The sequence below is a fragment of the Amblyraja radiata genome, chromosome 23 (assembly GCF_010909765.2).
Source record: "Amblyraja radiata isolate CabotCenter1 chromosome 23, sAmbRad1.1.pri, whole genome shotgun sequence".
Lineage (NCBI taxonomy): Eukaryota > Metazoa > Chordata > Chondrichthyes > Rajiformes > Rajidae > Amblyraja > Amblyraja radiata.
This window is the reverse complement of record NC_045978.1, coordinates 35,774,808-35,793,537: the sequence shown is the minus strand read 5'-3', so window position 1 is coordinate 35,793,537 and position 18,730 is coordinate 35,774,808. Positions and strand designations below refer to the sequence as shown.

General features: G+C 40.6%; 1 protein-coding gene across 4 annotated transcripts; it reads right to left on the bottom strand.

Moving 5' to 3' along the window:
• Positions 1–733: 733 nt before the first annotated feature.
• On the bottom strand, positions 734–18,659 carry cstf1 (cleavage stimulation factor subunit 1). 4 transcript variants are annotated; one of them, XM_033042044.1, is made up of 7 exons: positions 18,459–18,638; positions 18,397–18,421; positions 15,180–15,391; positions 12,459–12,736; positions 10,924–11,121; positions 8,280–8,670; positions 1,844–2,103 (listed from the first exon to the last, which is right to left on the bottom strand). In XM_033042044.1, exons 3-7 carry the CDS (start codon positions 15,346–15,348, stop codon positions 1,844–1,846), a joined length of 1,296 nt encoding a protein of 431 aa, XP_032897935.1. In that variant the 5' UTR covers positions 15,349–15,391; positions 18,397–18,421; positions 18,459–18,638. The 4 variants fall into 4 exon arrangements, with proteins under 4 accessions (XP_032897937.1, XP_032897938.1, XP_032897935.1 ...); XM_033042045.1 differs by having other exon boundaries at positions 18,535–18,606; XM_033042047.1 differs by having other exon boundaries at positions 751–2,103; positions 18,397–18,659.
• Positions 18,660–18,730: the final 71 nt, after the last annotated feature.

The window sequence follows — 18,730 nt, the reverse complement described above, 5'->3', positions numbered from 1 at the left end:
TCCCCCTCCTTCTCTACCGCTCCCCCTCTTCCCCCCTCCCCACCCCTCCCTCTCTCGTGATTGAAGAGGGAGGGTGAAGAGGAGCAGGGAGTGCTGGGGGATGAGGAGAAATGAGCCGTGCCTGCTCAGTAGGGGGCTATGCGTGAGTGGTGCAAAATTGCGATTGGGGAACGGCTTGTGTTGGGGGAACGGGTGAGTGGTGGAATCTTGCGTTGGGAAAACGGGTGAGTGGTGGAAACTTGCGTTGGGGGAGCAGACCCAACGGGTCTGCACTTGGACTAGTACTCCTTAAAGCTCTCATGGTCTATCTGATGTCAGTTTGATAATTCACACAAAAAATGCACTTAAAAATGCAGCAACCCTTCAGTACCATGTGCATGCATCAGTGTAGATTAAGCACCTAGATTCTGGAAGGGGAATGAACTGAGAGTGCTGCCTGGTGAACTGTGAAGACTATGAAATTTGCCATGGGATTCCTTTTCACAGATAGATAAAAAAGGAAACTAGAAGATTTTAGTCCCTGATCAGATGATCCCTGCTGGCAAGTGCCCACGTATAAATGTCATGGGAGAAAAGGAACTTTGTTCTAATTGGAACGCTAATCCATCCTATTGACTCATTCACAAATAATAATATGCACAGTATATTATGTATGCATATTGTGGAACCAAAGCTCAGAAGTCAGTTGAGAGGAAACTGAGGGAGTTCTAATGACTACAATACTAAACAGTAATCACATTTTCAAGTTTATTCATTACCACCAAGCTGCCAGCAATGTAGCTACAACTTTGCATGGCTGACAGACTACAAGTACATTACAAGGAAAAATGGGTCAGCTTCATTGTGACCTTGCATATTATAAATGTAAAACAATATTATTATGAAAATAGGATCAATTTTTAGTCTACCAGCTGCCAACTTCGATGTAAAACATATCAAAAAGGGAGATTGGTCAAGAACATCCAAAAGAGTGTAGAGATTCTCATGTAAATACTGACTTAATCAGCAACACTGAACATGAAGCATATACAAGTGTAGAGTCACCATTCAACTTCAAGTTATTTATCTTCAACAGCAAAATTATTTTCACATTATACGCGAAATACAAAAAGGGATGGAGGCTATTTATGGTAATCAACTACCTGCCTTATCTGGGTTAATTTCGTACCAAGTAGGTACTAGTTTTATGCTCTGGGTTCCTTAGATCTACATTCAGATCGCCCAAACTCAATTCTTCACAGCCAGTGTTTGCACCCATCACTACAGGAGTACCAAAGAAAACTACAGGTTTCATGGTCTCGTTTTGTAAATTTCAGAGACAGTATTCCATTTTAAAGAGGTTTTACGCTGCAATAGTTTTTACAAAAGGAAAACTTAATCCTGAAATAGTAACAGCTCATTTACCTCATCCACTGGGATAAGTAAAGTGTTTGGTGTTGCACCTTGATGAAGAAAGTAATGACTTGAATTTTGAGCGTTACTGATCTCAACCCACAAAGCTAGAATTTTATTTTTTAAAACCAATTGCGGGAAGATAACATGGAAACACAACCCTGTGGTTACTCATGTTGCAAAATATCCCTTGGAGGAATTATATGAACAAATGTGGGCCAAATAGTCCATTGATGTGTGGAGGCTAATCAACATTGTAACTTAAAACTAATTGGGTAATACCATATCTTAACATGAATTGTTACCTCAAGCCAATGTTTGGAGCAGAGTAGAAGAGAATTGACCATGTTGAAATAATTTCTATTCCTACAAACTGCCCAAATCTTTCTCAATGCACAGTAACCAGGTTGTGAGCTTCCCTACATCATCATTCCTTTGCTGATTGTCTCAATCAATCAGTACTGGACCTTCTATACCAGAATCTAGCCCTGAAGTCATCGCTACATGTCATAAAACCAGGATTGGTAGGTGAATGCACTATGCAGCGGACAATATTGTTGTGACCTAGAGACAGGAGGTTCTTGCGCTCAGCTGTACGCGAATCCCAGCAACAAAGGCTTATCGTTCTTTCATCAGGGAGAAGCACGTAATCTTCAGTGTGGTTGAAAACCGCCTGGGTGCGGTGTGTTTGCCTACCACTCAATCCTGCTCCTGGAAAGAGGAAAAGAAGAAATGTTAGACTGCAATCAATTGTCTAGTTCCGTTAAACTGAAGGCACAATGTAGTGAAATTGAATCGTTTCCATCTTTAAAACCCTATTTCCTACAAAACAGTTTTTCATCTATCTTCCCAAATTGCATGCAATTCAAATAATAGATTCATACCTGCCCCAAATTTAGAGGACTGTGCTTCTTTATTATTAAGTGGCTAACTAATCTTGGAAAATGGCACATAAATCTGAAATTGAATGCAGTGTCCAATCATTTATAAAAGAACAACTTATTTTCTTAATTATCCCCTGGGCTAATTTGTTGCTGGCCTGTACTTCTGGACACCACCACAGTCAACATCATGCAATGTCCTGGGTCCTGGCACCTTCAGGAAGCTTCTGGTGGTCTGACCACAATCTATCGCTGTCTTCTAATCACATATTAGTTTTTCTGCTTGAATGTAAAACATAATTGTGGGATTACAAGAACACAATAAAGATTCAACATAGCTTCCCTGTTTTTGTACTCAATATTTATATTTTATGAAGCCAAACATTTGATATCCTCTGCAAACTACTCTCTCAGGAATCTTGAAACTCTTGTCCTGACAATGCTGTGGGAGTATCTTCACCAGAAGGTTGGCAGCAGTTCAATAAGGCAATTTGCCACTACGTACTCAAGGGTAGAAAGTAATGTGGAATAAATTCTGGCCTTTTCATGCAACGCCCACAGCCTGAAAGAAATAAATGGCTTTTGTAACTCCTAATACTGCTACCACCGACTCTCCCATGGCTTTTATAAGAAATACCCATTGACTGTGGAGTTTAACCCATATGCTATACTCATTACAAAAGAAATGAAGTTGTTCAGCAAACTTAGAATGTTCCAAAGGCTGCAATGAATAATTCAACCAAATGCAGCCAATTTTAAATTGACAGTAGTGCACAAGAACAAAGTCTGCCAGGGTTCCCGTTTCTTATTGCTTTCCAGGGCCTATTGTTGACCTGTATTGCGATCATTAGTTGAGAGCTATAGTCTCAGTTATGATCTCTTCAGGCATCTCAAATAATCCATGGGGTGCCCAACACATAATACCCAAAAGAACACAGAACCTTTAGAGTCAAGTCACCTGAAGTCCAGACAATTCAGTCATATTTGAATCAAAATTTTGTTTTATTTCAATTATCCTTTGAAATGGAACTTCAGGTTTAAAAATAAGCTGTTTTAAGGATTTATTCATCAATAAAGCACAAATCCTGAACCCACTATCAAGCCACTGAAAACCAGTCACAAAAAAACCCCAAACATATTTAGCAAATGCTAAAATTCAACTGTCTTAACACACAACAAACATTAAAAACTGAAATATGATTAGAATATTGGATTGACAGATGAGAAAGCAGAATACCATTTGACATCCATAGTCTAATTTTCTAGATTTTTACTTTAAACTTCACAAATAAGAGCACATAACAATAGTAACTAACAGAATGTAGTGAAACTATAAACCAAAAATATATTACTGTATTTCAAAATTGGGTTCAGCCCGCTCCCTACCCCCCCCCCCCCGATCCCCCCATTTCCAATTAGTAGTTCCTTCCTTTGTCTTTGTACATTGATCATACATTTACACAGATGAACTTGTTTCCATTTTGTCTTTAAAAGTTGTTTTTTGTTTAAAGCTTAGATTTTCTTCCTGTTTTTCCTTCCCCTTTCATGCCATTTTCTTCCCTTTTCTGGTTACTTAATTTTTATGATCATTTTTACAAATTCTACAACTTGTCACTTTTATCCTTCAGGTTGTCTGTTTTCATTCTAACCTGTGTATTGCTAGCAGTTGACCACCCGAGGCAGTTGACCACCCGAAACCCTTGGAAACATTGATCCAAGGTGCTACAGTGTGGACGCGCCTCATATTCCTTGCATCTTCCAGGTTGTAGGAAAGGAAGCCGAAATAATGACAGGAGCCACCTGTAAAGGTTTTCCCTCAGCAACTGTCCACAGCTACCTTTAATGGCCTGCTGTCAAACCATATCTGTGCAACATTGCCAATCAGTTTAGCAAAGTGAAAGCTGAGAATAAAGGAGCTGGGCCATTATTAACTCATTAAGCAAAAATGGACATTTTGCTAAATTCACACTTTGCACTATCAATAATGATCTGCCTTCCTAGTTGAAGGCAACACTTTATATTGGATTGGCTGTGTCAAGTCTCTACTATGCCTCCACTCTTACTATCTATTCATGTTAGAATATCCAACATTATGAGGCATACAGCAGGCTAAATTCTGTTCAAATGTTAAATAACATGCAGAAATGTAGGAATAGCAACTGTAGTGATAAAGGATAGGAAAATTGATTGGCATTTCCTCTTAATTCTTTTTCATTTACATTTTTCTAAATCCTTGATTCTCTCACTGATAGAGACTACATAGACAATGCTTACAATGTGAAAGAGGCTATTTTGGCTTGTCAGCTTTAGACCAGCTCTGTACAAGACCAACCTCGCCCACTCCCCACTTCTTGTAAGCCTTTCCTTTCAAATATATGCACAATATCTTGCATGACGGTGTTGAATGAGACTCCACTACTACCCTGGGAGTGCTATCTAGATCCTAACAATTCACAGCATTTTTAAAAAAATCCATGTTAGCGTTGGTCTTTTGCTACTGACAATCATTTCTATATTCTTCCATCTATCTGCTTTGTTTATAATTTTAAATGCAACTATCTGATCTCCTCATAAACTCCTCCACCCTGTTGGGACAATAATTCCATGTTCGCAATATTCATAATAACATAATTAAAGTTCCTCATCCCTTGAGGAATTAATGTTCCTCAAACTCATTGTAGTGACAGTCTTTACGGCGTCTCAAGGATTTAGTCCTCGATAGTCACTAATGTGCTGACTATGGTTCAGAAGGTAATCTTACGCATTCCACGAACTCTCCACGAGACATTCAATGTCGTCGAAACATGAATATTCCAGAAACAGACTCTTGATTAATCGTTTCTTTATTGTAGTAGTACAAAACAGTAAAATCACTCATAAAAACCTCTTCTTGTATTTGTACATCGTCTTCCAACATATATACGTTTCAATCATACTCGTCATCATGGTCGAAAACTATATCTTCCCCCTAGTCTTCACCGAACTAAAACCAAAAACTATCTGGGAGTCTGCGCCAGAATCCTAGCCACGAACACGCCCAGACTATGTATAAATCCCACCCACATAATTACAGGCAGATAAAATTAAAAATAACTGGATATAATTATAATATACCGAGTTAAGCTAAATGGCTACTATACTCATCCTTGAATTATTTTAATAAATCTCTCCTCGTCCCCTTTAAAGCCCTTCCTAAAGTGGGGTGCATGGAGAGGAACTCCTGCTGTGTTGTGTTTTATAAAAGGTTCATAATTACTTTCTTACTCTTTACTGCTACATTTTATTAAGCTCAGATCCTGTATGACTTTTCAACTATTTTCTCATCTTGCTTTGCCATTTCCAATGAATAATTTACAGATCTCCCAGTTTTTGCAACCATTCAGAATTGTACTGTGTCATGCAGTGTGGAAACAGGACCTTGGGCCTAACTTGCCCACACCAACCAACATGTCCCATCTACACTAGTCCCACATCCCTCCAAACTTGTCCTATCCAGGTACCTGTCCAAATGTTTCTTAAAAGTTATGATAGTACCTGCCTCAACTACCTCCTCCAGCAGCTTGTTCCATATGCCCACCACGCTTTGTGTGAAAATGTTAACCCTCAGGTTCCCTGCACCCTTTTCAAAATCTCCACATCCCTCCTATAACGAGGCATCCAAAACTGCACACAATACTCCAAATACAGCATAACTAAAGACCTATAAACCTGTATCATGACTTCCCGACTCTTATACGCAATGCTCCAACCTATGTGAGCACGCATGCCATATGCTTTCTCCACCTGTCTACTACTTGTGTTGCCGTTTTCAGGGAGTTATGCATTTGGACCCCTAGATCCCCCTGTACACCAATGCTGTTAAGGGTCATGCCATTAATTGCATATATTCCCCTTGCATTAAACTTCCCAAAGTGCAAAACCTTACACTTGCTCAGATTAAACTCGATTAGCCATTTCTCTGCCCATTCTGTAACTGACCTATATCCCGCTGTACACTTTGGCAGCCTTCCTCACAGTCTGTGACCCCAGCAATCTTGGTGTCAGCTGCAAATGTACTAACCAACCCATTTATGTTAATGTCCAAGACATTTATATATAATTGCATACAGTAGCAGTCCCAGCACAGATTCCTGCAGAACTCCACAGGTCACAGACTTTCAGCCTGAATAGTGTTCTACCACCAGAACCGTCTGCCTTCTTTTAGTAAAGCCAGTTCCAAAGCCATATGACCAAGTCAATATTAATCCCATGCATCTTAATCTTCCTACTTTTGTCCCACTCATTACCACCTCAAAACACTATCAAATTAGTAAATCAAAACCTGCCAATGGCAAGTAGATCAATGGCAAGTATCTGCTACTCCTTAGCACTGACACCAGCACCTGCCATCACCATGTGCGAGTGTCAATTTGATTTTGTTTTGCTTTTTATGAACAGGACATAGCTGGGAAACTTCACGCATTGTTGGGCAGGTTGACATTATAGTGGAGCACAAGAAAATAGATGCAGGAGTAGATTATGTGGCCCCTCACGGCTATCCTAACTGTTGAATATGATCATGGTTAATCTACGCTGGTCCCAACTCCTCTTCTGTACACATAGAATTGTAAAACGTCAGTGTTACTATTTTCTTCCTGGCTACTCCTGACAAGCTAGGTTACAATCTCTCCCTCTCTTCTTTTACTCGGGAATATTCTGTGAATCCACTTTTTTCCCCCATTTTATATTTTATTAAGGTGCCTACAACAAATCAGCATCTCAAAATACAGACACACTGATCAGCTATATACCAACTTACAAATTAGGAGCTGGAAAAGGCCTCTCTTCCCCTTAAACCTGTTATATCATTCCATTTCCATATATAGGGGCTATGTCAATAGACAATGGGTGCAGGAGTAGGCCATTCGGCCCTTCAAGCCAAGATTCGATGCTGCTTTCAGGGCAATTCCAGCAAACCCTACCCCTCCCTGCAACCTAGTCTCTCACAATGTCCGTCTGTCAGCTACATCCTGATTCTCCTTCTACCCAGTGACACTAGGATAATTTACAGACACTAATTAACCTACTAACCAGAATAAATTAGGGATGTGGAAGGAAACTGGAACATCAGTGGCATACATAAACATCACAAAGGCAGCATTGAGGTCATGACTGAATTCAAGTTGTTGAAAATGAAGGACCTGCATTACCTGCCGCATCACTGTAGCCATGGTCTGATTTATGCTGATCAAATTATGACTTATCTTACTGTAACCTCAACTCTGCTGTCCCAAATAGTGCCTGTAGCCTTTCACTCCCTTACTTATCCCTATCTACTCAACCCTGCTATAATTTTTTTCAAAGATTCTGACATCCTTTATGGAAGAGAATTTCTCAGGACTCACAACCCTCAGAAAAACTTCACTTCTTCTGCCTTAAGTGAACACCCCCCTATTTTTAAACAGTCATCTCCCCGAGGAAACAGTCCCTCTGCATCCATTTTGCCACAACCCCTCTGAATCTTGCATGTTTCAATCATTACTTCTCATTCTACTCAGTTCCAGCAAACACAAGCCTAGTCCGACAAACTTCCTCAATCTGCCCGTTCCAGATGTTAGTTCCAAACCATTCATGACGCCAACACCAAGGTACAATATAAATGAGGCATAACTTCCCTTTTTTTTGTATTCAATGCCTCTTGCAATAAATTATAACATGCAATTAGTTTTCCTAATTACTTGTTACACCTGCATTCTAGCTTACCTGGATCTACATTTCAGAACTCTAGAATTTTTCATTATTAAATAATGTTTCTTTTTTATCCAACAGGCAAAATTTATAATTTCATATTCCCACATTACACTTCATTTACAAGATCTTTGGCTATTCACTGAATCTACCTATATACCTTTGTAGTTTCTTCATAACTTAAAAGGGGAAAAGAAAACCGTCTATTATTAACATTATGATATGCTTAGTAAGTGATGAACCATGTAGCTAAATTTCAGTTCATTTCAAATTTCTTACCTGTATATTTGACCATTGTGCGTCCAGTTGATATTTCCCACAGTTTCACAATAGAATCCTTTCCACTTGACAAAACATACTTTGAATTTCTTGAGAACATAATGGAGCACACCTCTGCACCATCGTGGGCTTTCTCGTACGTTGTGATGCAACGGTTTGAGACGCCATCCCAGAGCTTGATGTTGCCATCTTTGCTGCAAGTCACATATGTATTGGCACTAGGATTGTAGCTCACCGCACAGATTGCATCTTTATGCTGATCACGAGGATTGCTCGACACAAAGCATTGAAAGGTGTTGATGTCATACAATCGCAGAGTAGGGTGCTGTGTACCCACAAGAATAAAATCTCCAGAAGGATGAAAAGAGATGGAGCGCAGCATTTCTGCTTCCTAAAAACATAAAGAGGTAAATCACGGAGATAATTAGATGGACTATATGGCTCCCTCCGAATTTCTCCTTTTTCTTGCAGGTACCAGGTGGAAAAGCAGCCACACATCCTGCTTCTAGTTGATGTTAAATACAAATTCTGGAAATAACAGATCAAGCAGCCATCTATGGACAGAGAGGCAGTTAATTTTTTTAATTAGAATTTACAAATAAATTATAGTCGGGGCATTGAAGTGAATTAGTTGAAATGCTCGGACAGCTTTTAAAGAGTTACTGATTACAGAATACTAAGGCTCCTCCACACAAAATGTGTATTTGGGATGCTCCAACTATGGATCTGAAATTCATCAAAATTCAAAGTTTGTTGGGAGGAAGATCAATGAGAACAAAATTAGACTGTAGACGCTAGTCTTTGACATTTCAACCCTGGGGGAAAAAAAGTTCTGACTATCTACCCCATCTCTGCTTCTAATAATATTATATATTTCTGTCAGGTCTCCCCTAACCTCAGACATTCTAAAGAAAGTACAAGCTCTTTGTTTGGACAACCTCTCATAGCTAATACCCTCTAATCCAGACAGCATTCTGGTAAACCACTCCTGCACCTTCTCCAAGGCTTCCACATTCTTACCGTAATTGGATGACCAGAACTGCACACAATTTTCCAAATGCAGCCTAACCAAAGTCTGACAAAGCTACAACCTGACTTTCTGACTTTAATACTCAATGTCCCAACCAATGAAGGAAAGCATACCATACGCCTTATTTACCAATCTATCTACTTGTGTTGCCATTTTCAGACGGATATAGACTGTGGACTTGAACCCCAATTTCCCTTTCTATTTCGATGCTGTTAAGGGTCTTGCCATAAACTGAAAACTTTCCCCTTATATTCAACCTCCCAAAGTGCAAGACACAGGCTTGCACTAATAACACTGGGACAAATTCAAATCTTACCATGATGGCTGTGGAATTTAAATTTAATTACTTAATTCAGGAAAAGTAACCAAAAACCCATGCTTAAAAAGATGACCACGTTATTATTAGATTCAAAAATCCATCTAGTGCACCAATGTCTTCTTCAAGAAAGGAAATCTGCCATACATGTAACGCTAGAGCTGCAGATGTGTTAGATTGTGGTCTGCAGCTCTGAAATGGCGTGTAAACCCACAAAGATGCTCCATAACTTGCGAGATAAAACTAGTCTATTCAGCATCAGACATGGCACATTGCGCCTAGCTCAGTCAATCTTCCAAAGGAAACCTATTCTTGGGATTAAACAAGGAACAGCCTGATGGGTACTTTCTCACTGAATTATACCTTGCAGATCGTGTCCCAGATTCATCCGTTATAATCTTGTCATACGGACAAGACAACTCCACAGAGATGGCATTATATTTGTATACTGCCGATGAGGCAGTAACCGCAAGAGCCCTCAATAAATTCCAAACCTACAAGGTCTCAGATCAAAGAAATACAAGGAAAAGCCCTGATTATCTTCATCTATTTGCCTTCAGAAATAGTACCTCCGCAAATTGAACAGTACTTTGCAAAAACAATAAAGGTAGCAAGGGCACCAGTTGTGTTCTCAATACGTATCACAGGTCATTCTGTAGCACGATCATGGACATAGTCCCATCATGGTGGAGTCCCAAAGAATAAGCTTTGGGACAGATAATTCAGCAACTAACAAATTACCCAACATCCAAACATTTACTTCAGCTTGTCCTCACCAAATTATTTTTTGACGTTGCATTTGTCCATAATAGCATTGGTAGGATGACAACAGCAGTCTTAATAGATATAAAGTCGTATCCTCATGCTAAGGACACATTCTACCATGAAGTGTGGTGTCATCATTGTGCAAAATAGATGAACACAATGCTATCTGGCACCACAAAACCATGCAACCATGAGGCTCTGCAGGCCATAGGCAATATTACAATCTGCTCTTCTCATCGTCTGATGTATCCTTCCATTTTGCCCTAATAATTAAGCTAGGGGATCAACTGTGGTTCAAGGAGTCCTTGAGCGCAGTGACACCAGGGATACATAAAAATGAAATACCCATATGAGTAATCTTTTATATCAATTTAATCAACAAACAAATAGGAACTTAGTTAACGAAAAACAATACTTAAATCAAAACTGGATTCCCCTACTGTAAAGTACTCGGGCTCATTGAGAGTTTTGAACCCAAATCATAATAAAAGCTATAATAGTATCAAATGAAGTAATGAACTTTAATCTCTGACCTGTAGATACTTGAATGCCCTTTTGGCAGAAGGTTTGGAATAATCAAAAAGCTTTAGTGTGTAGTCCTTTGACCCCGATGCTAGTATTTGTTCTGTGGGGTGGAAAGCAAGGCACGTGACTTCGTCCACATGATCGTAGAGCGTGCGAATTACAGGATGGTTCTCCATGTTTTGCTGTGCTGTCTCATTCATCATGACCTGATTCAAACAATTGGAACATCTTATAAACAATTTGCTCTTCAAGTTAAATGACATCTTTCACAGTTGTCCGTATTTATTTGGTATTAATGCAGTAATTCATCCTGTGAAGTTGCGAGATTCAGCATTTATGTAGCAACTTCTCATTGTCACATTAATAAGAAGCCTTCAAGAACATCAAGATTCTGAGACCAAGTCAGTCAATGTACAGAGCAAAAATAATTGAAACAGACTAAATGAGCCCAGGAAAAATGTGAGACAATCTTGAATACCGAATAAGTCTGTCTTGCTTTGTGGGATGAATTACAAAATTGTTCTGCACACATAACCATTGGTTCAGAGTGCCCCCTTCCTGATTTTACGGTGCAGTACACAAAGTTTTATAATAAAATAACAAGAGTATCTTCAAATGCTTCTAATACTAAAAGATCTTCGTTTAAGAGAACATACACTCCTAAATACATCACCACAAATTACCTTCAACATTTATAATTTGAACTAAAACTACATAATGTATCACACCATTGCCAAAATGTTTATAATCTTTAAATAACAAGAATCCCTTTGAGATTCAGAAAATTATTCCCATTGTGAAAAGATTCAGCACATCCAATTCAATTAGCATCTGAATTAACTACTAAAAGGACAAAACCATTGCACGTTCCTCCTAGCTTGCATGCCAGTGCACCTGAAGTGAAATATTTTAATCTACTGATTTTAGTCGTTAATTTTTTTCTCTTATAGGGAAGGTGCTAGTTCTTGCAGGTATCTTGTTGTGACCATTTGGTTGTGAGAATCTGCTCAACTAATTTTAAATCGTACTTTCATCTGAATTTGACCTACATACGCCTCGTGTTTTACGTGGGGGGTTACGGGGCTTGAAAAGCAGTGTGTAAATACAAAAAGCGGATAAATCCAGGCACCACACCAGACTACGCTGCCTATTTAAATAAATGAGCATAATTCACATCATACAACATTATAAACCTTTCCCTTTCATCTGTAAAATGTTTTACCTGAAATGCATGATGTTAACTGTCAAGAGCATAAAACTGATTGGGCAGATTTTTTTCCAACAAATACAGACACAATAAGCTGTGTCATTAATTTTCTTTGATTCTATAAGCCCCAGATCTCCATAGTCAATAAATATGAATACCCAGAAAGGGCAGAACTGGATTTCAGCATATCCCCAAATTAGAAAGAAATGTTATGTCGGTCAGTCACTCCTGTCCATGAAGTGGCTTTCTAGGAGAGGAATGCTTGCAGGAGAAAAAGAGATCATACTTAACTGCGTTTGAACTAATCTAAAATAGATGTATACTTTACCAACATACCTCAATAGGCATGGCACTCTTTGCTAGCATCCTCTCGGTATCCAGAATCTTGATGGATGCATCAGCCGAACCTGTAGCAATCAGCTGTCCATCACGGCTGTAGGTAGCCACGCGACACGGTCCTTTGTGCGATGTCACATAGCATGTCTCATACTCAGCAGCCTCTGGGGACATTGTCTGGACATCAGCATCAAATTCCATATCAATACCTGTTCCAGGAGCCACAGTGTCTGAGCGTCCAATAGCATACTGAACAGTATTGTCATCATTCTCCATTCCTGTTAAAAAAAAGCCACATCAGAAGACAAAAATCAATGAAAGATCAAACCAAAACAATCATATTTTGTAAATAAAGGAAAAACAAAACCTGCAGTCTGAAAACACAATATCAAGTCAAGACAAGTCAAGAGAGTTTATTGTCATGTGTCCCAGATAGGACAATGAAATTCTTGCTTGCTGCAGCACAACAGAACAGATCAGTGTGTCTATTTCCCATAGGCCACATATACATACACGTAAAAAAAACAAATAAAGTGCAATAGGGTGTTATAGTTCAGAGTTTGTTTGAAGTTGTGTTTAATAATCTGATTGCTGTGAGGAAGCAGCTGTTCCTGAACCTGGATGTTGTAGATTTCAGGCTCCTGTACCTTCTACCTGATGGCAGCGGTGAGATGAGTGTGTGGCCAGGATGGTGTGGGTCCTTGATAATGTTGGCAGCCTTTTTGAGGCAGTGACTGCGATAGATCCCCTCGATGGTAGGGAGGTCAGAACCAGTGATTTTCATAAACACAGATTGAAAATTTGATTCCTTAAAAGACCCAATCTCACATTCTCTTCCTCTCGTTAAATCTTTTACAAAAAGACTGACTGTATGGCATCTATTGAAAACTATGTATACCTTGCAGGGTATATGTTGCAGAAGTATAAAACTTTACACTGTTCCAAGAATGGTTTGAGACACCAAATTAAAAAAAGGTTTGAAGCAGCACTGAAATAATCTGAAACTTTAATTCTGACAGTCCTTCTGCAAATGCTGTCATGCCTGCTGAGGGATTCCAGCATTTTCTGATTTTATTTCAGATTTCCATCATCTTTTTTTTGGTTTCAATGTTTTTATTGGAAGCATTTGTACAAAAAAACGTGACAATTTAACAGCTTTGCGAACAGCTTCAATTTTAACTTTCCAAAAGGAACATTAAATTAAAAAGAAAGAAGAAACATACAAGATTATTAAGGGTTTGGACATGCTAGAGGCAGGAAACCTGTTCCCGATGTTGGGGGAGTCCAGAACCAGGAGCCACAGTTTAAGAATAAGGGGTAAGCCATTTAGAACGGGGACGAGGAAACACTTTTTCTCACAGAGAGTTGTGAGTCCGTGTAATTCTCTGCCTCAGTGGTGGAGGCCAGTTCTCTGGATACTTGCAAGAGAGAGCTAGATAGGGCTCTTAAAGATAGCCGAGTCAGGGGATATGGGGAGAAGGCAGGAACGGGGTACAGATTGGCGATGATCAGCCATGATCACATTGAATGGCGGAGCCGGCTTGAAGGGCCAAATGGCCTACTTCTGCACCTATTGTCTATTGCAATGTGATAAGATTAAAAAGTCTGAATTAATGACAATGAAACAGACATTACATTAGGCAACAACTTTAACGCAGCAAAATATCCCAGAATATCAAAAACTAAAATCAAGCCACATAAACATATATTTTAGCAGGTGAGCAATGATCTAACTTCATCTACTGCATATGGTGTTCCTAATGTGGCGTCCTTTAAATCAGCAAGAGCAAGCAAAGACTAGGTGACCATTTTGACGTTCATTTGTGCTTGGCAAAGGCCTGCTGGATCTCCTGGTTGCTAACCATTTTAACTCCCCTTCCCATTTCCACACCGACCTTTCTTTCCTGAGCTTCCTCGATTGCCAGAGTGAGGTCACACGCCAACTAGAGGAACAGCACCTCAAACTCCACTTGGGTAGCTTACAAGCTTACAAGTATGAAAAATGAATTCTCCAATTTTGGGCAATAAAGTCCCCCCCCCCCCTTCTTCCCCAAGGTCGCCCATTTCTCCCACTGTACCACCCCCACCCTTCCCCTTCCACCCATATCCCTTTCTCTAACTTCACATTTTGCAACTTTTTTGTTTAGTTTAGATACCTCTTCTGGACTTTTCTTACATCCTTTTGCCTCCTTATTTTAAAATCGCTCGCCTTCGCCCATCCATTTGCCGATCAAAAACTCTCTCACCATTATCCATCTATCACTTGCAGGCTCTCCCTCACCATTCTCCCCCCACAAAAATCAGTCTGAAGACGGGTTCTGACCCCAAACTTCCTCAATCCATGTCCTCCAGAAATGCTGTCTGACTTGCTGCATTACTTGGACCTGCTGAGGTACTTGGATTTTCCAAAATTCCTGATGAAGTCCCACAAATACGTTAGTGTGCAAATTAAAGTAAATGATATTCGGGGTCATTGGCAAGGATCGAAAAGTTGACAAGAAACGGTAGGGAAAAGGGCTATGCAGAGAACTCGGGAATATGGAATTGAGACCGACATTCATCTATGACTATATTGAAAGATCAAGTAGGCTCAAAGGGCCAAATAGGTTACGCCTGCTGCAATTTTATTATGTTTCTATGATTAATTCTCCAAGTGAATCACCTTGCAGTCAGTAGCCAAAAGAAAAGGTGAGCCAATTTAAGTTTCCTTAAGATACCTACCGAGCTTGGCAAGATGTAGTAGCTGCTCAGAGGGGGAGCAAACTGATGGCGGCTTGATCTCATTGATGAGATTTGATGCAATGTTCATGTATCCATCATAAAGTAATTGGCCAATAATAAGTCGGTAAAGGTGCTGCCGGTCCTTTAAAGTAACTTTGGGTCGATACATTTCTTGTGTCTTCCTTGCATACAATTAGCCTGGTATAATGATCCTGGAAAATCAAAAATAAATTTAAAATAAAAAATTATGAAATTGTCAAGACAGTAATTCCGTTTCAAACATCTTTGATTAGTTTTGAACTGATTTACACATTCATTTGCAGATCAATCTGAGTTTTGAATAAAAGTATCCTCTTTACATTCGCCTAAAGATTGATCTTAAGAAAGAAATCCTTCGCCCTCTCAACCTTCATTCCTGCCTTAGCTCCAACTAGGATCTATGCACATTTAAAAAAAATAAACAGTGCAAGTTAATGGCAAAACTTTATAGAATTAATCTTCAAAAGATTTCAGAATTACTATAGCCGAGGTTGCCATTCCCTCTAAAGTCCATACTGGTACTCTCATCAATCTTTCATCAAGCAATCAATTCAGTCACATTCTCTCCCCTTCCCCTCAAATGTCAATCCAATTCCCTCGTGGAAGACCCGACTATTTCCAAAACCTTTACAGGCACAGTTTCAGACCATAATCACTCTGAGTAAAAGCTTTCCATCACATCCCCCATGTATATGCGGTCTATGATATTTAATCTACATCCTGCGATCGCTAAATTATCCTCTAATTTAAATAATTTCGTTCCCTACCCTGTATAAACTTGTTACAACTTTCTCAGCTCCAAAAATAATCTGTTTCATTGTTCAAGAATCTAAAATTTCTTGTTTCAAGAAATCTAGAATCTTTTCATATTCATATTCATATAGTACGGAATATAGGTCCTATGGCCCAACTTATCCATGGCGACCAGGATGCCCATTTACATTAGTCCAATCTGCCTGTGTTTGACCCATATCCCTATTATTCCTAATGTGTTTTGAATTGAGTGCATTTTTCCAGTTCTCGCTGTGTTTTACAGTCCTGGTTATCACAACTCCAAATTTCATGTCTTCTGCAAATTAAAATTCTACTCTGCACATCCGCATTCAAAGCGTCAGTCCTGATTCTTGGAGAACACTTCTTCTACCACCCCCAGTAAAAAGACAACTATCCACAAGTCTTTTATCCACATTGCAAATGATCCAATTATTCCATGGCCTTGATTTGTGTTAACCAGCTTTTTGTTAACCTTATTTGTGTTAACCAGTACAACAAGATCTGGGTGTCCTTGTTCAGCAGTCACTGAAAGTAAGCATGCAGGTACAGCAGGCAGTGAAGAAAGCTAATGGCATGTTGGCCTTCATAACAAGAGGAGTTGAGTATAGGAGCAAAGAGGTCCTTCTACATTTGTACAGGGCCCTAGTGAGAGTATTGTGTGCAGTTTTGGTCTCCAAATTTGAGAAAGGACATTCTTGCTATTGAGCTCCGAGACTGTGGAACAGCATCCCTCTTCCCATCAGAACTGCCCCCTCCATCGACTCTTTTAAGTCGAGACTTAAAACTCATCTTTACTCTCAAGCCTTTCTTGACGTCCTCTGAGGGAGGGCTATATGTATGTATTTATGTATGTATTTAATCTATGAACCACTGTTGTATAATGTTAATACCTCCACCAATGTAAAGCACTTTGGTCAACGAGAGGTGGTTTTTAAATGTGCTATAGAAATAAAAGTGACTTGATTTGACTTGACTTGAGGGAGTGCAGCGTTGGTTCACGAGGTTAATTCCCGGGATGGCGGAACTGTCATATGTTGAAAGAATGGAGCGACTGGGTTTGTGTACATTGGAATTTAGAAGGATGAAAGGAAATCTTATTGAAACGTATAGGATTATTAAGGGATTGGACACGCTAGAGGCAGGAAACATGTTCCCTATGTTGGGATAGTCCACAACTAGGGGCCACAGTTTAAAAATAAGAGGTAAGCCAGTTAGAACAGAGATGAGGAAAAACCTTTTCACCCAGTTGTAAATCTGTGAAATTCTCTGCCTCAGCAGTGGAGGCCAATTCTCTGGATGCTTTCAAGAGAGTTAGATAGAGCTCTTAAAGATAGCGGAGTCAAGGGATATGGGGAGAAGGCAGGAAAGGGGTACTGATTGTGGATGATCAGCCATGATCACAGTGACTGGCTCAAAGGGCCGAATGGCCTACTCCTGCACCTATAGTCTATTGTCTGGAAAAATCAAATACCTTCTGAAAATCTATACAGATGATAGGTACTACATTCAGCCTCCACCAATAATAAAGGATTTTCTCATTTACGCCATTGCAATCCATATTCTCTGGTTCTCAATAAGACTTCAGCCTCTATTAAGTAGAGGCACAGGGAGATCTCAGATAGACAAAAATGCTGGAGAAACTCAGCGGGTGAGGCAGCATCTATGGAGCAAAGGAAATAGGTGGCGTTTCAGGCCAAGCCCCTTCTTCAGATTCAGATCTCAGAAGTCTGTTTGAGTGCTTGACCTCCTCAAATTCAGCAGCAGCACTTAATAACACTTTAGAAAATGAACAGATTCATGTACGTCAAATTACAAACTGAACAAGTTTTCCTGTTTCAGTAACTTGTTACATTTGCTGCAGATCCCTGCCCAAGCAGCGAAAATTCAAAAGCAACCTTTGGCCAGAAATATATGCCAAGTTAAAACTCAAGCTCATTTGGGCCAGGATCTTTAGATCAAAACGTCAAATCCCTCCACAAATGCCGCCCGATTCGCAGAGGACCTCCAGCAATTTTTCTTGCTCAATTCCAACGTATACAATGTCTTGTCTCCACCCCATCCTTCACCTGCATTACCCCACATGTGTCTAGCCCTCGTCCCTCTCCCACCACCTTCCCTCATGCATCCCTCCTTCCCTCGCCCACCCCTCCTCTTCACCCTCACCCACTCTACCCCACGTCTAACTCACCCCTCGCCGACCATGTCCCTCGCCTAACCCACTCATCATCCCTCTCCCAAACATCGTTCCCATGCCCCCAACTTCCTCGACCACAAACCACCCTCCCCTCCCGGTCCCGAGGCTAGTGTCTCTCGCATCGCTCCCTCCGCCCGGCCTTGGCAAGTACGGTAACCGAGCCTCCTGGACGATACCCCCCTCACCCCCGGTTTCAGACAAACGCTCGACCTGAAGCGGTGTGGGGGTTGAAGGCAGTGTTGCTGTGCAGGGCCTGGAGCCGTGGCCGCGGTGAGGCCTGGTGCGGTGCAGCGCCTGGAGACGCGGCGAGACCTGGTGCGGTGCCGGGGCTGAAGCCGTGTCCGCGGTGAGGCCTGGTGCGGTGCCGGGGCTGAAGCCGTGTCCGCGGTGAGGCCCGGAGCGGCAAGGCCGGGGCCTGGTCCGTTGCCGGGAGCGGGAGAGCGTCAGTTACTCGCGGCGGCTGGCGGGTGGGCGTGCGTGCTGACGTCACGGGGAGGGCTCAGTCCGCACGTCAATGATTTGGTCCGCATGAAACGTGATGGTG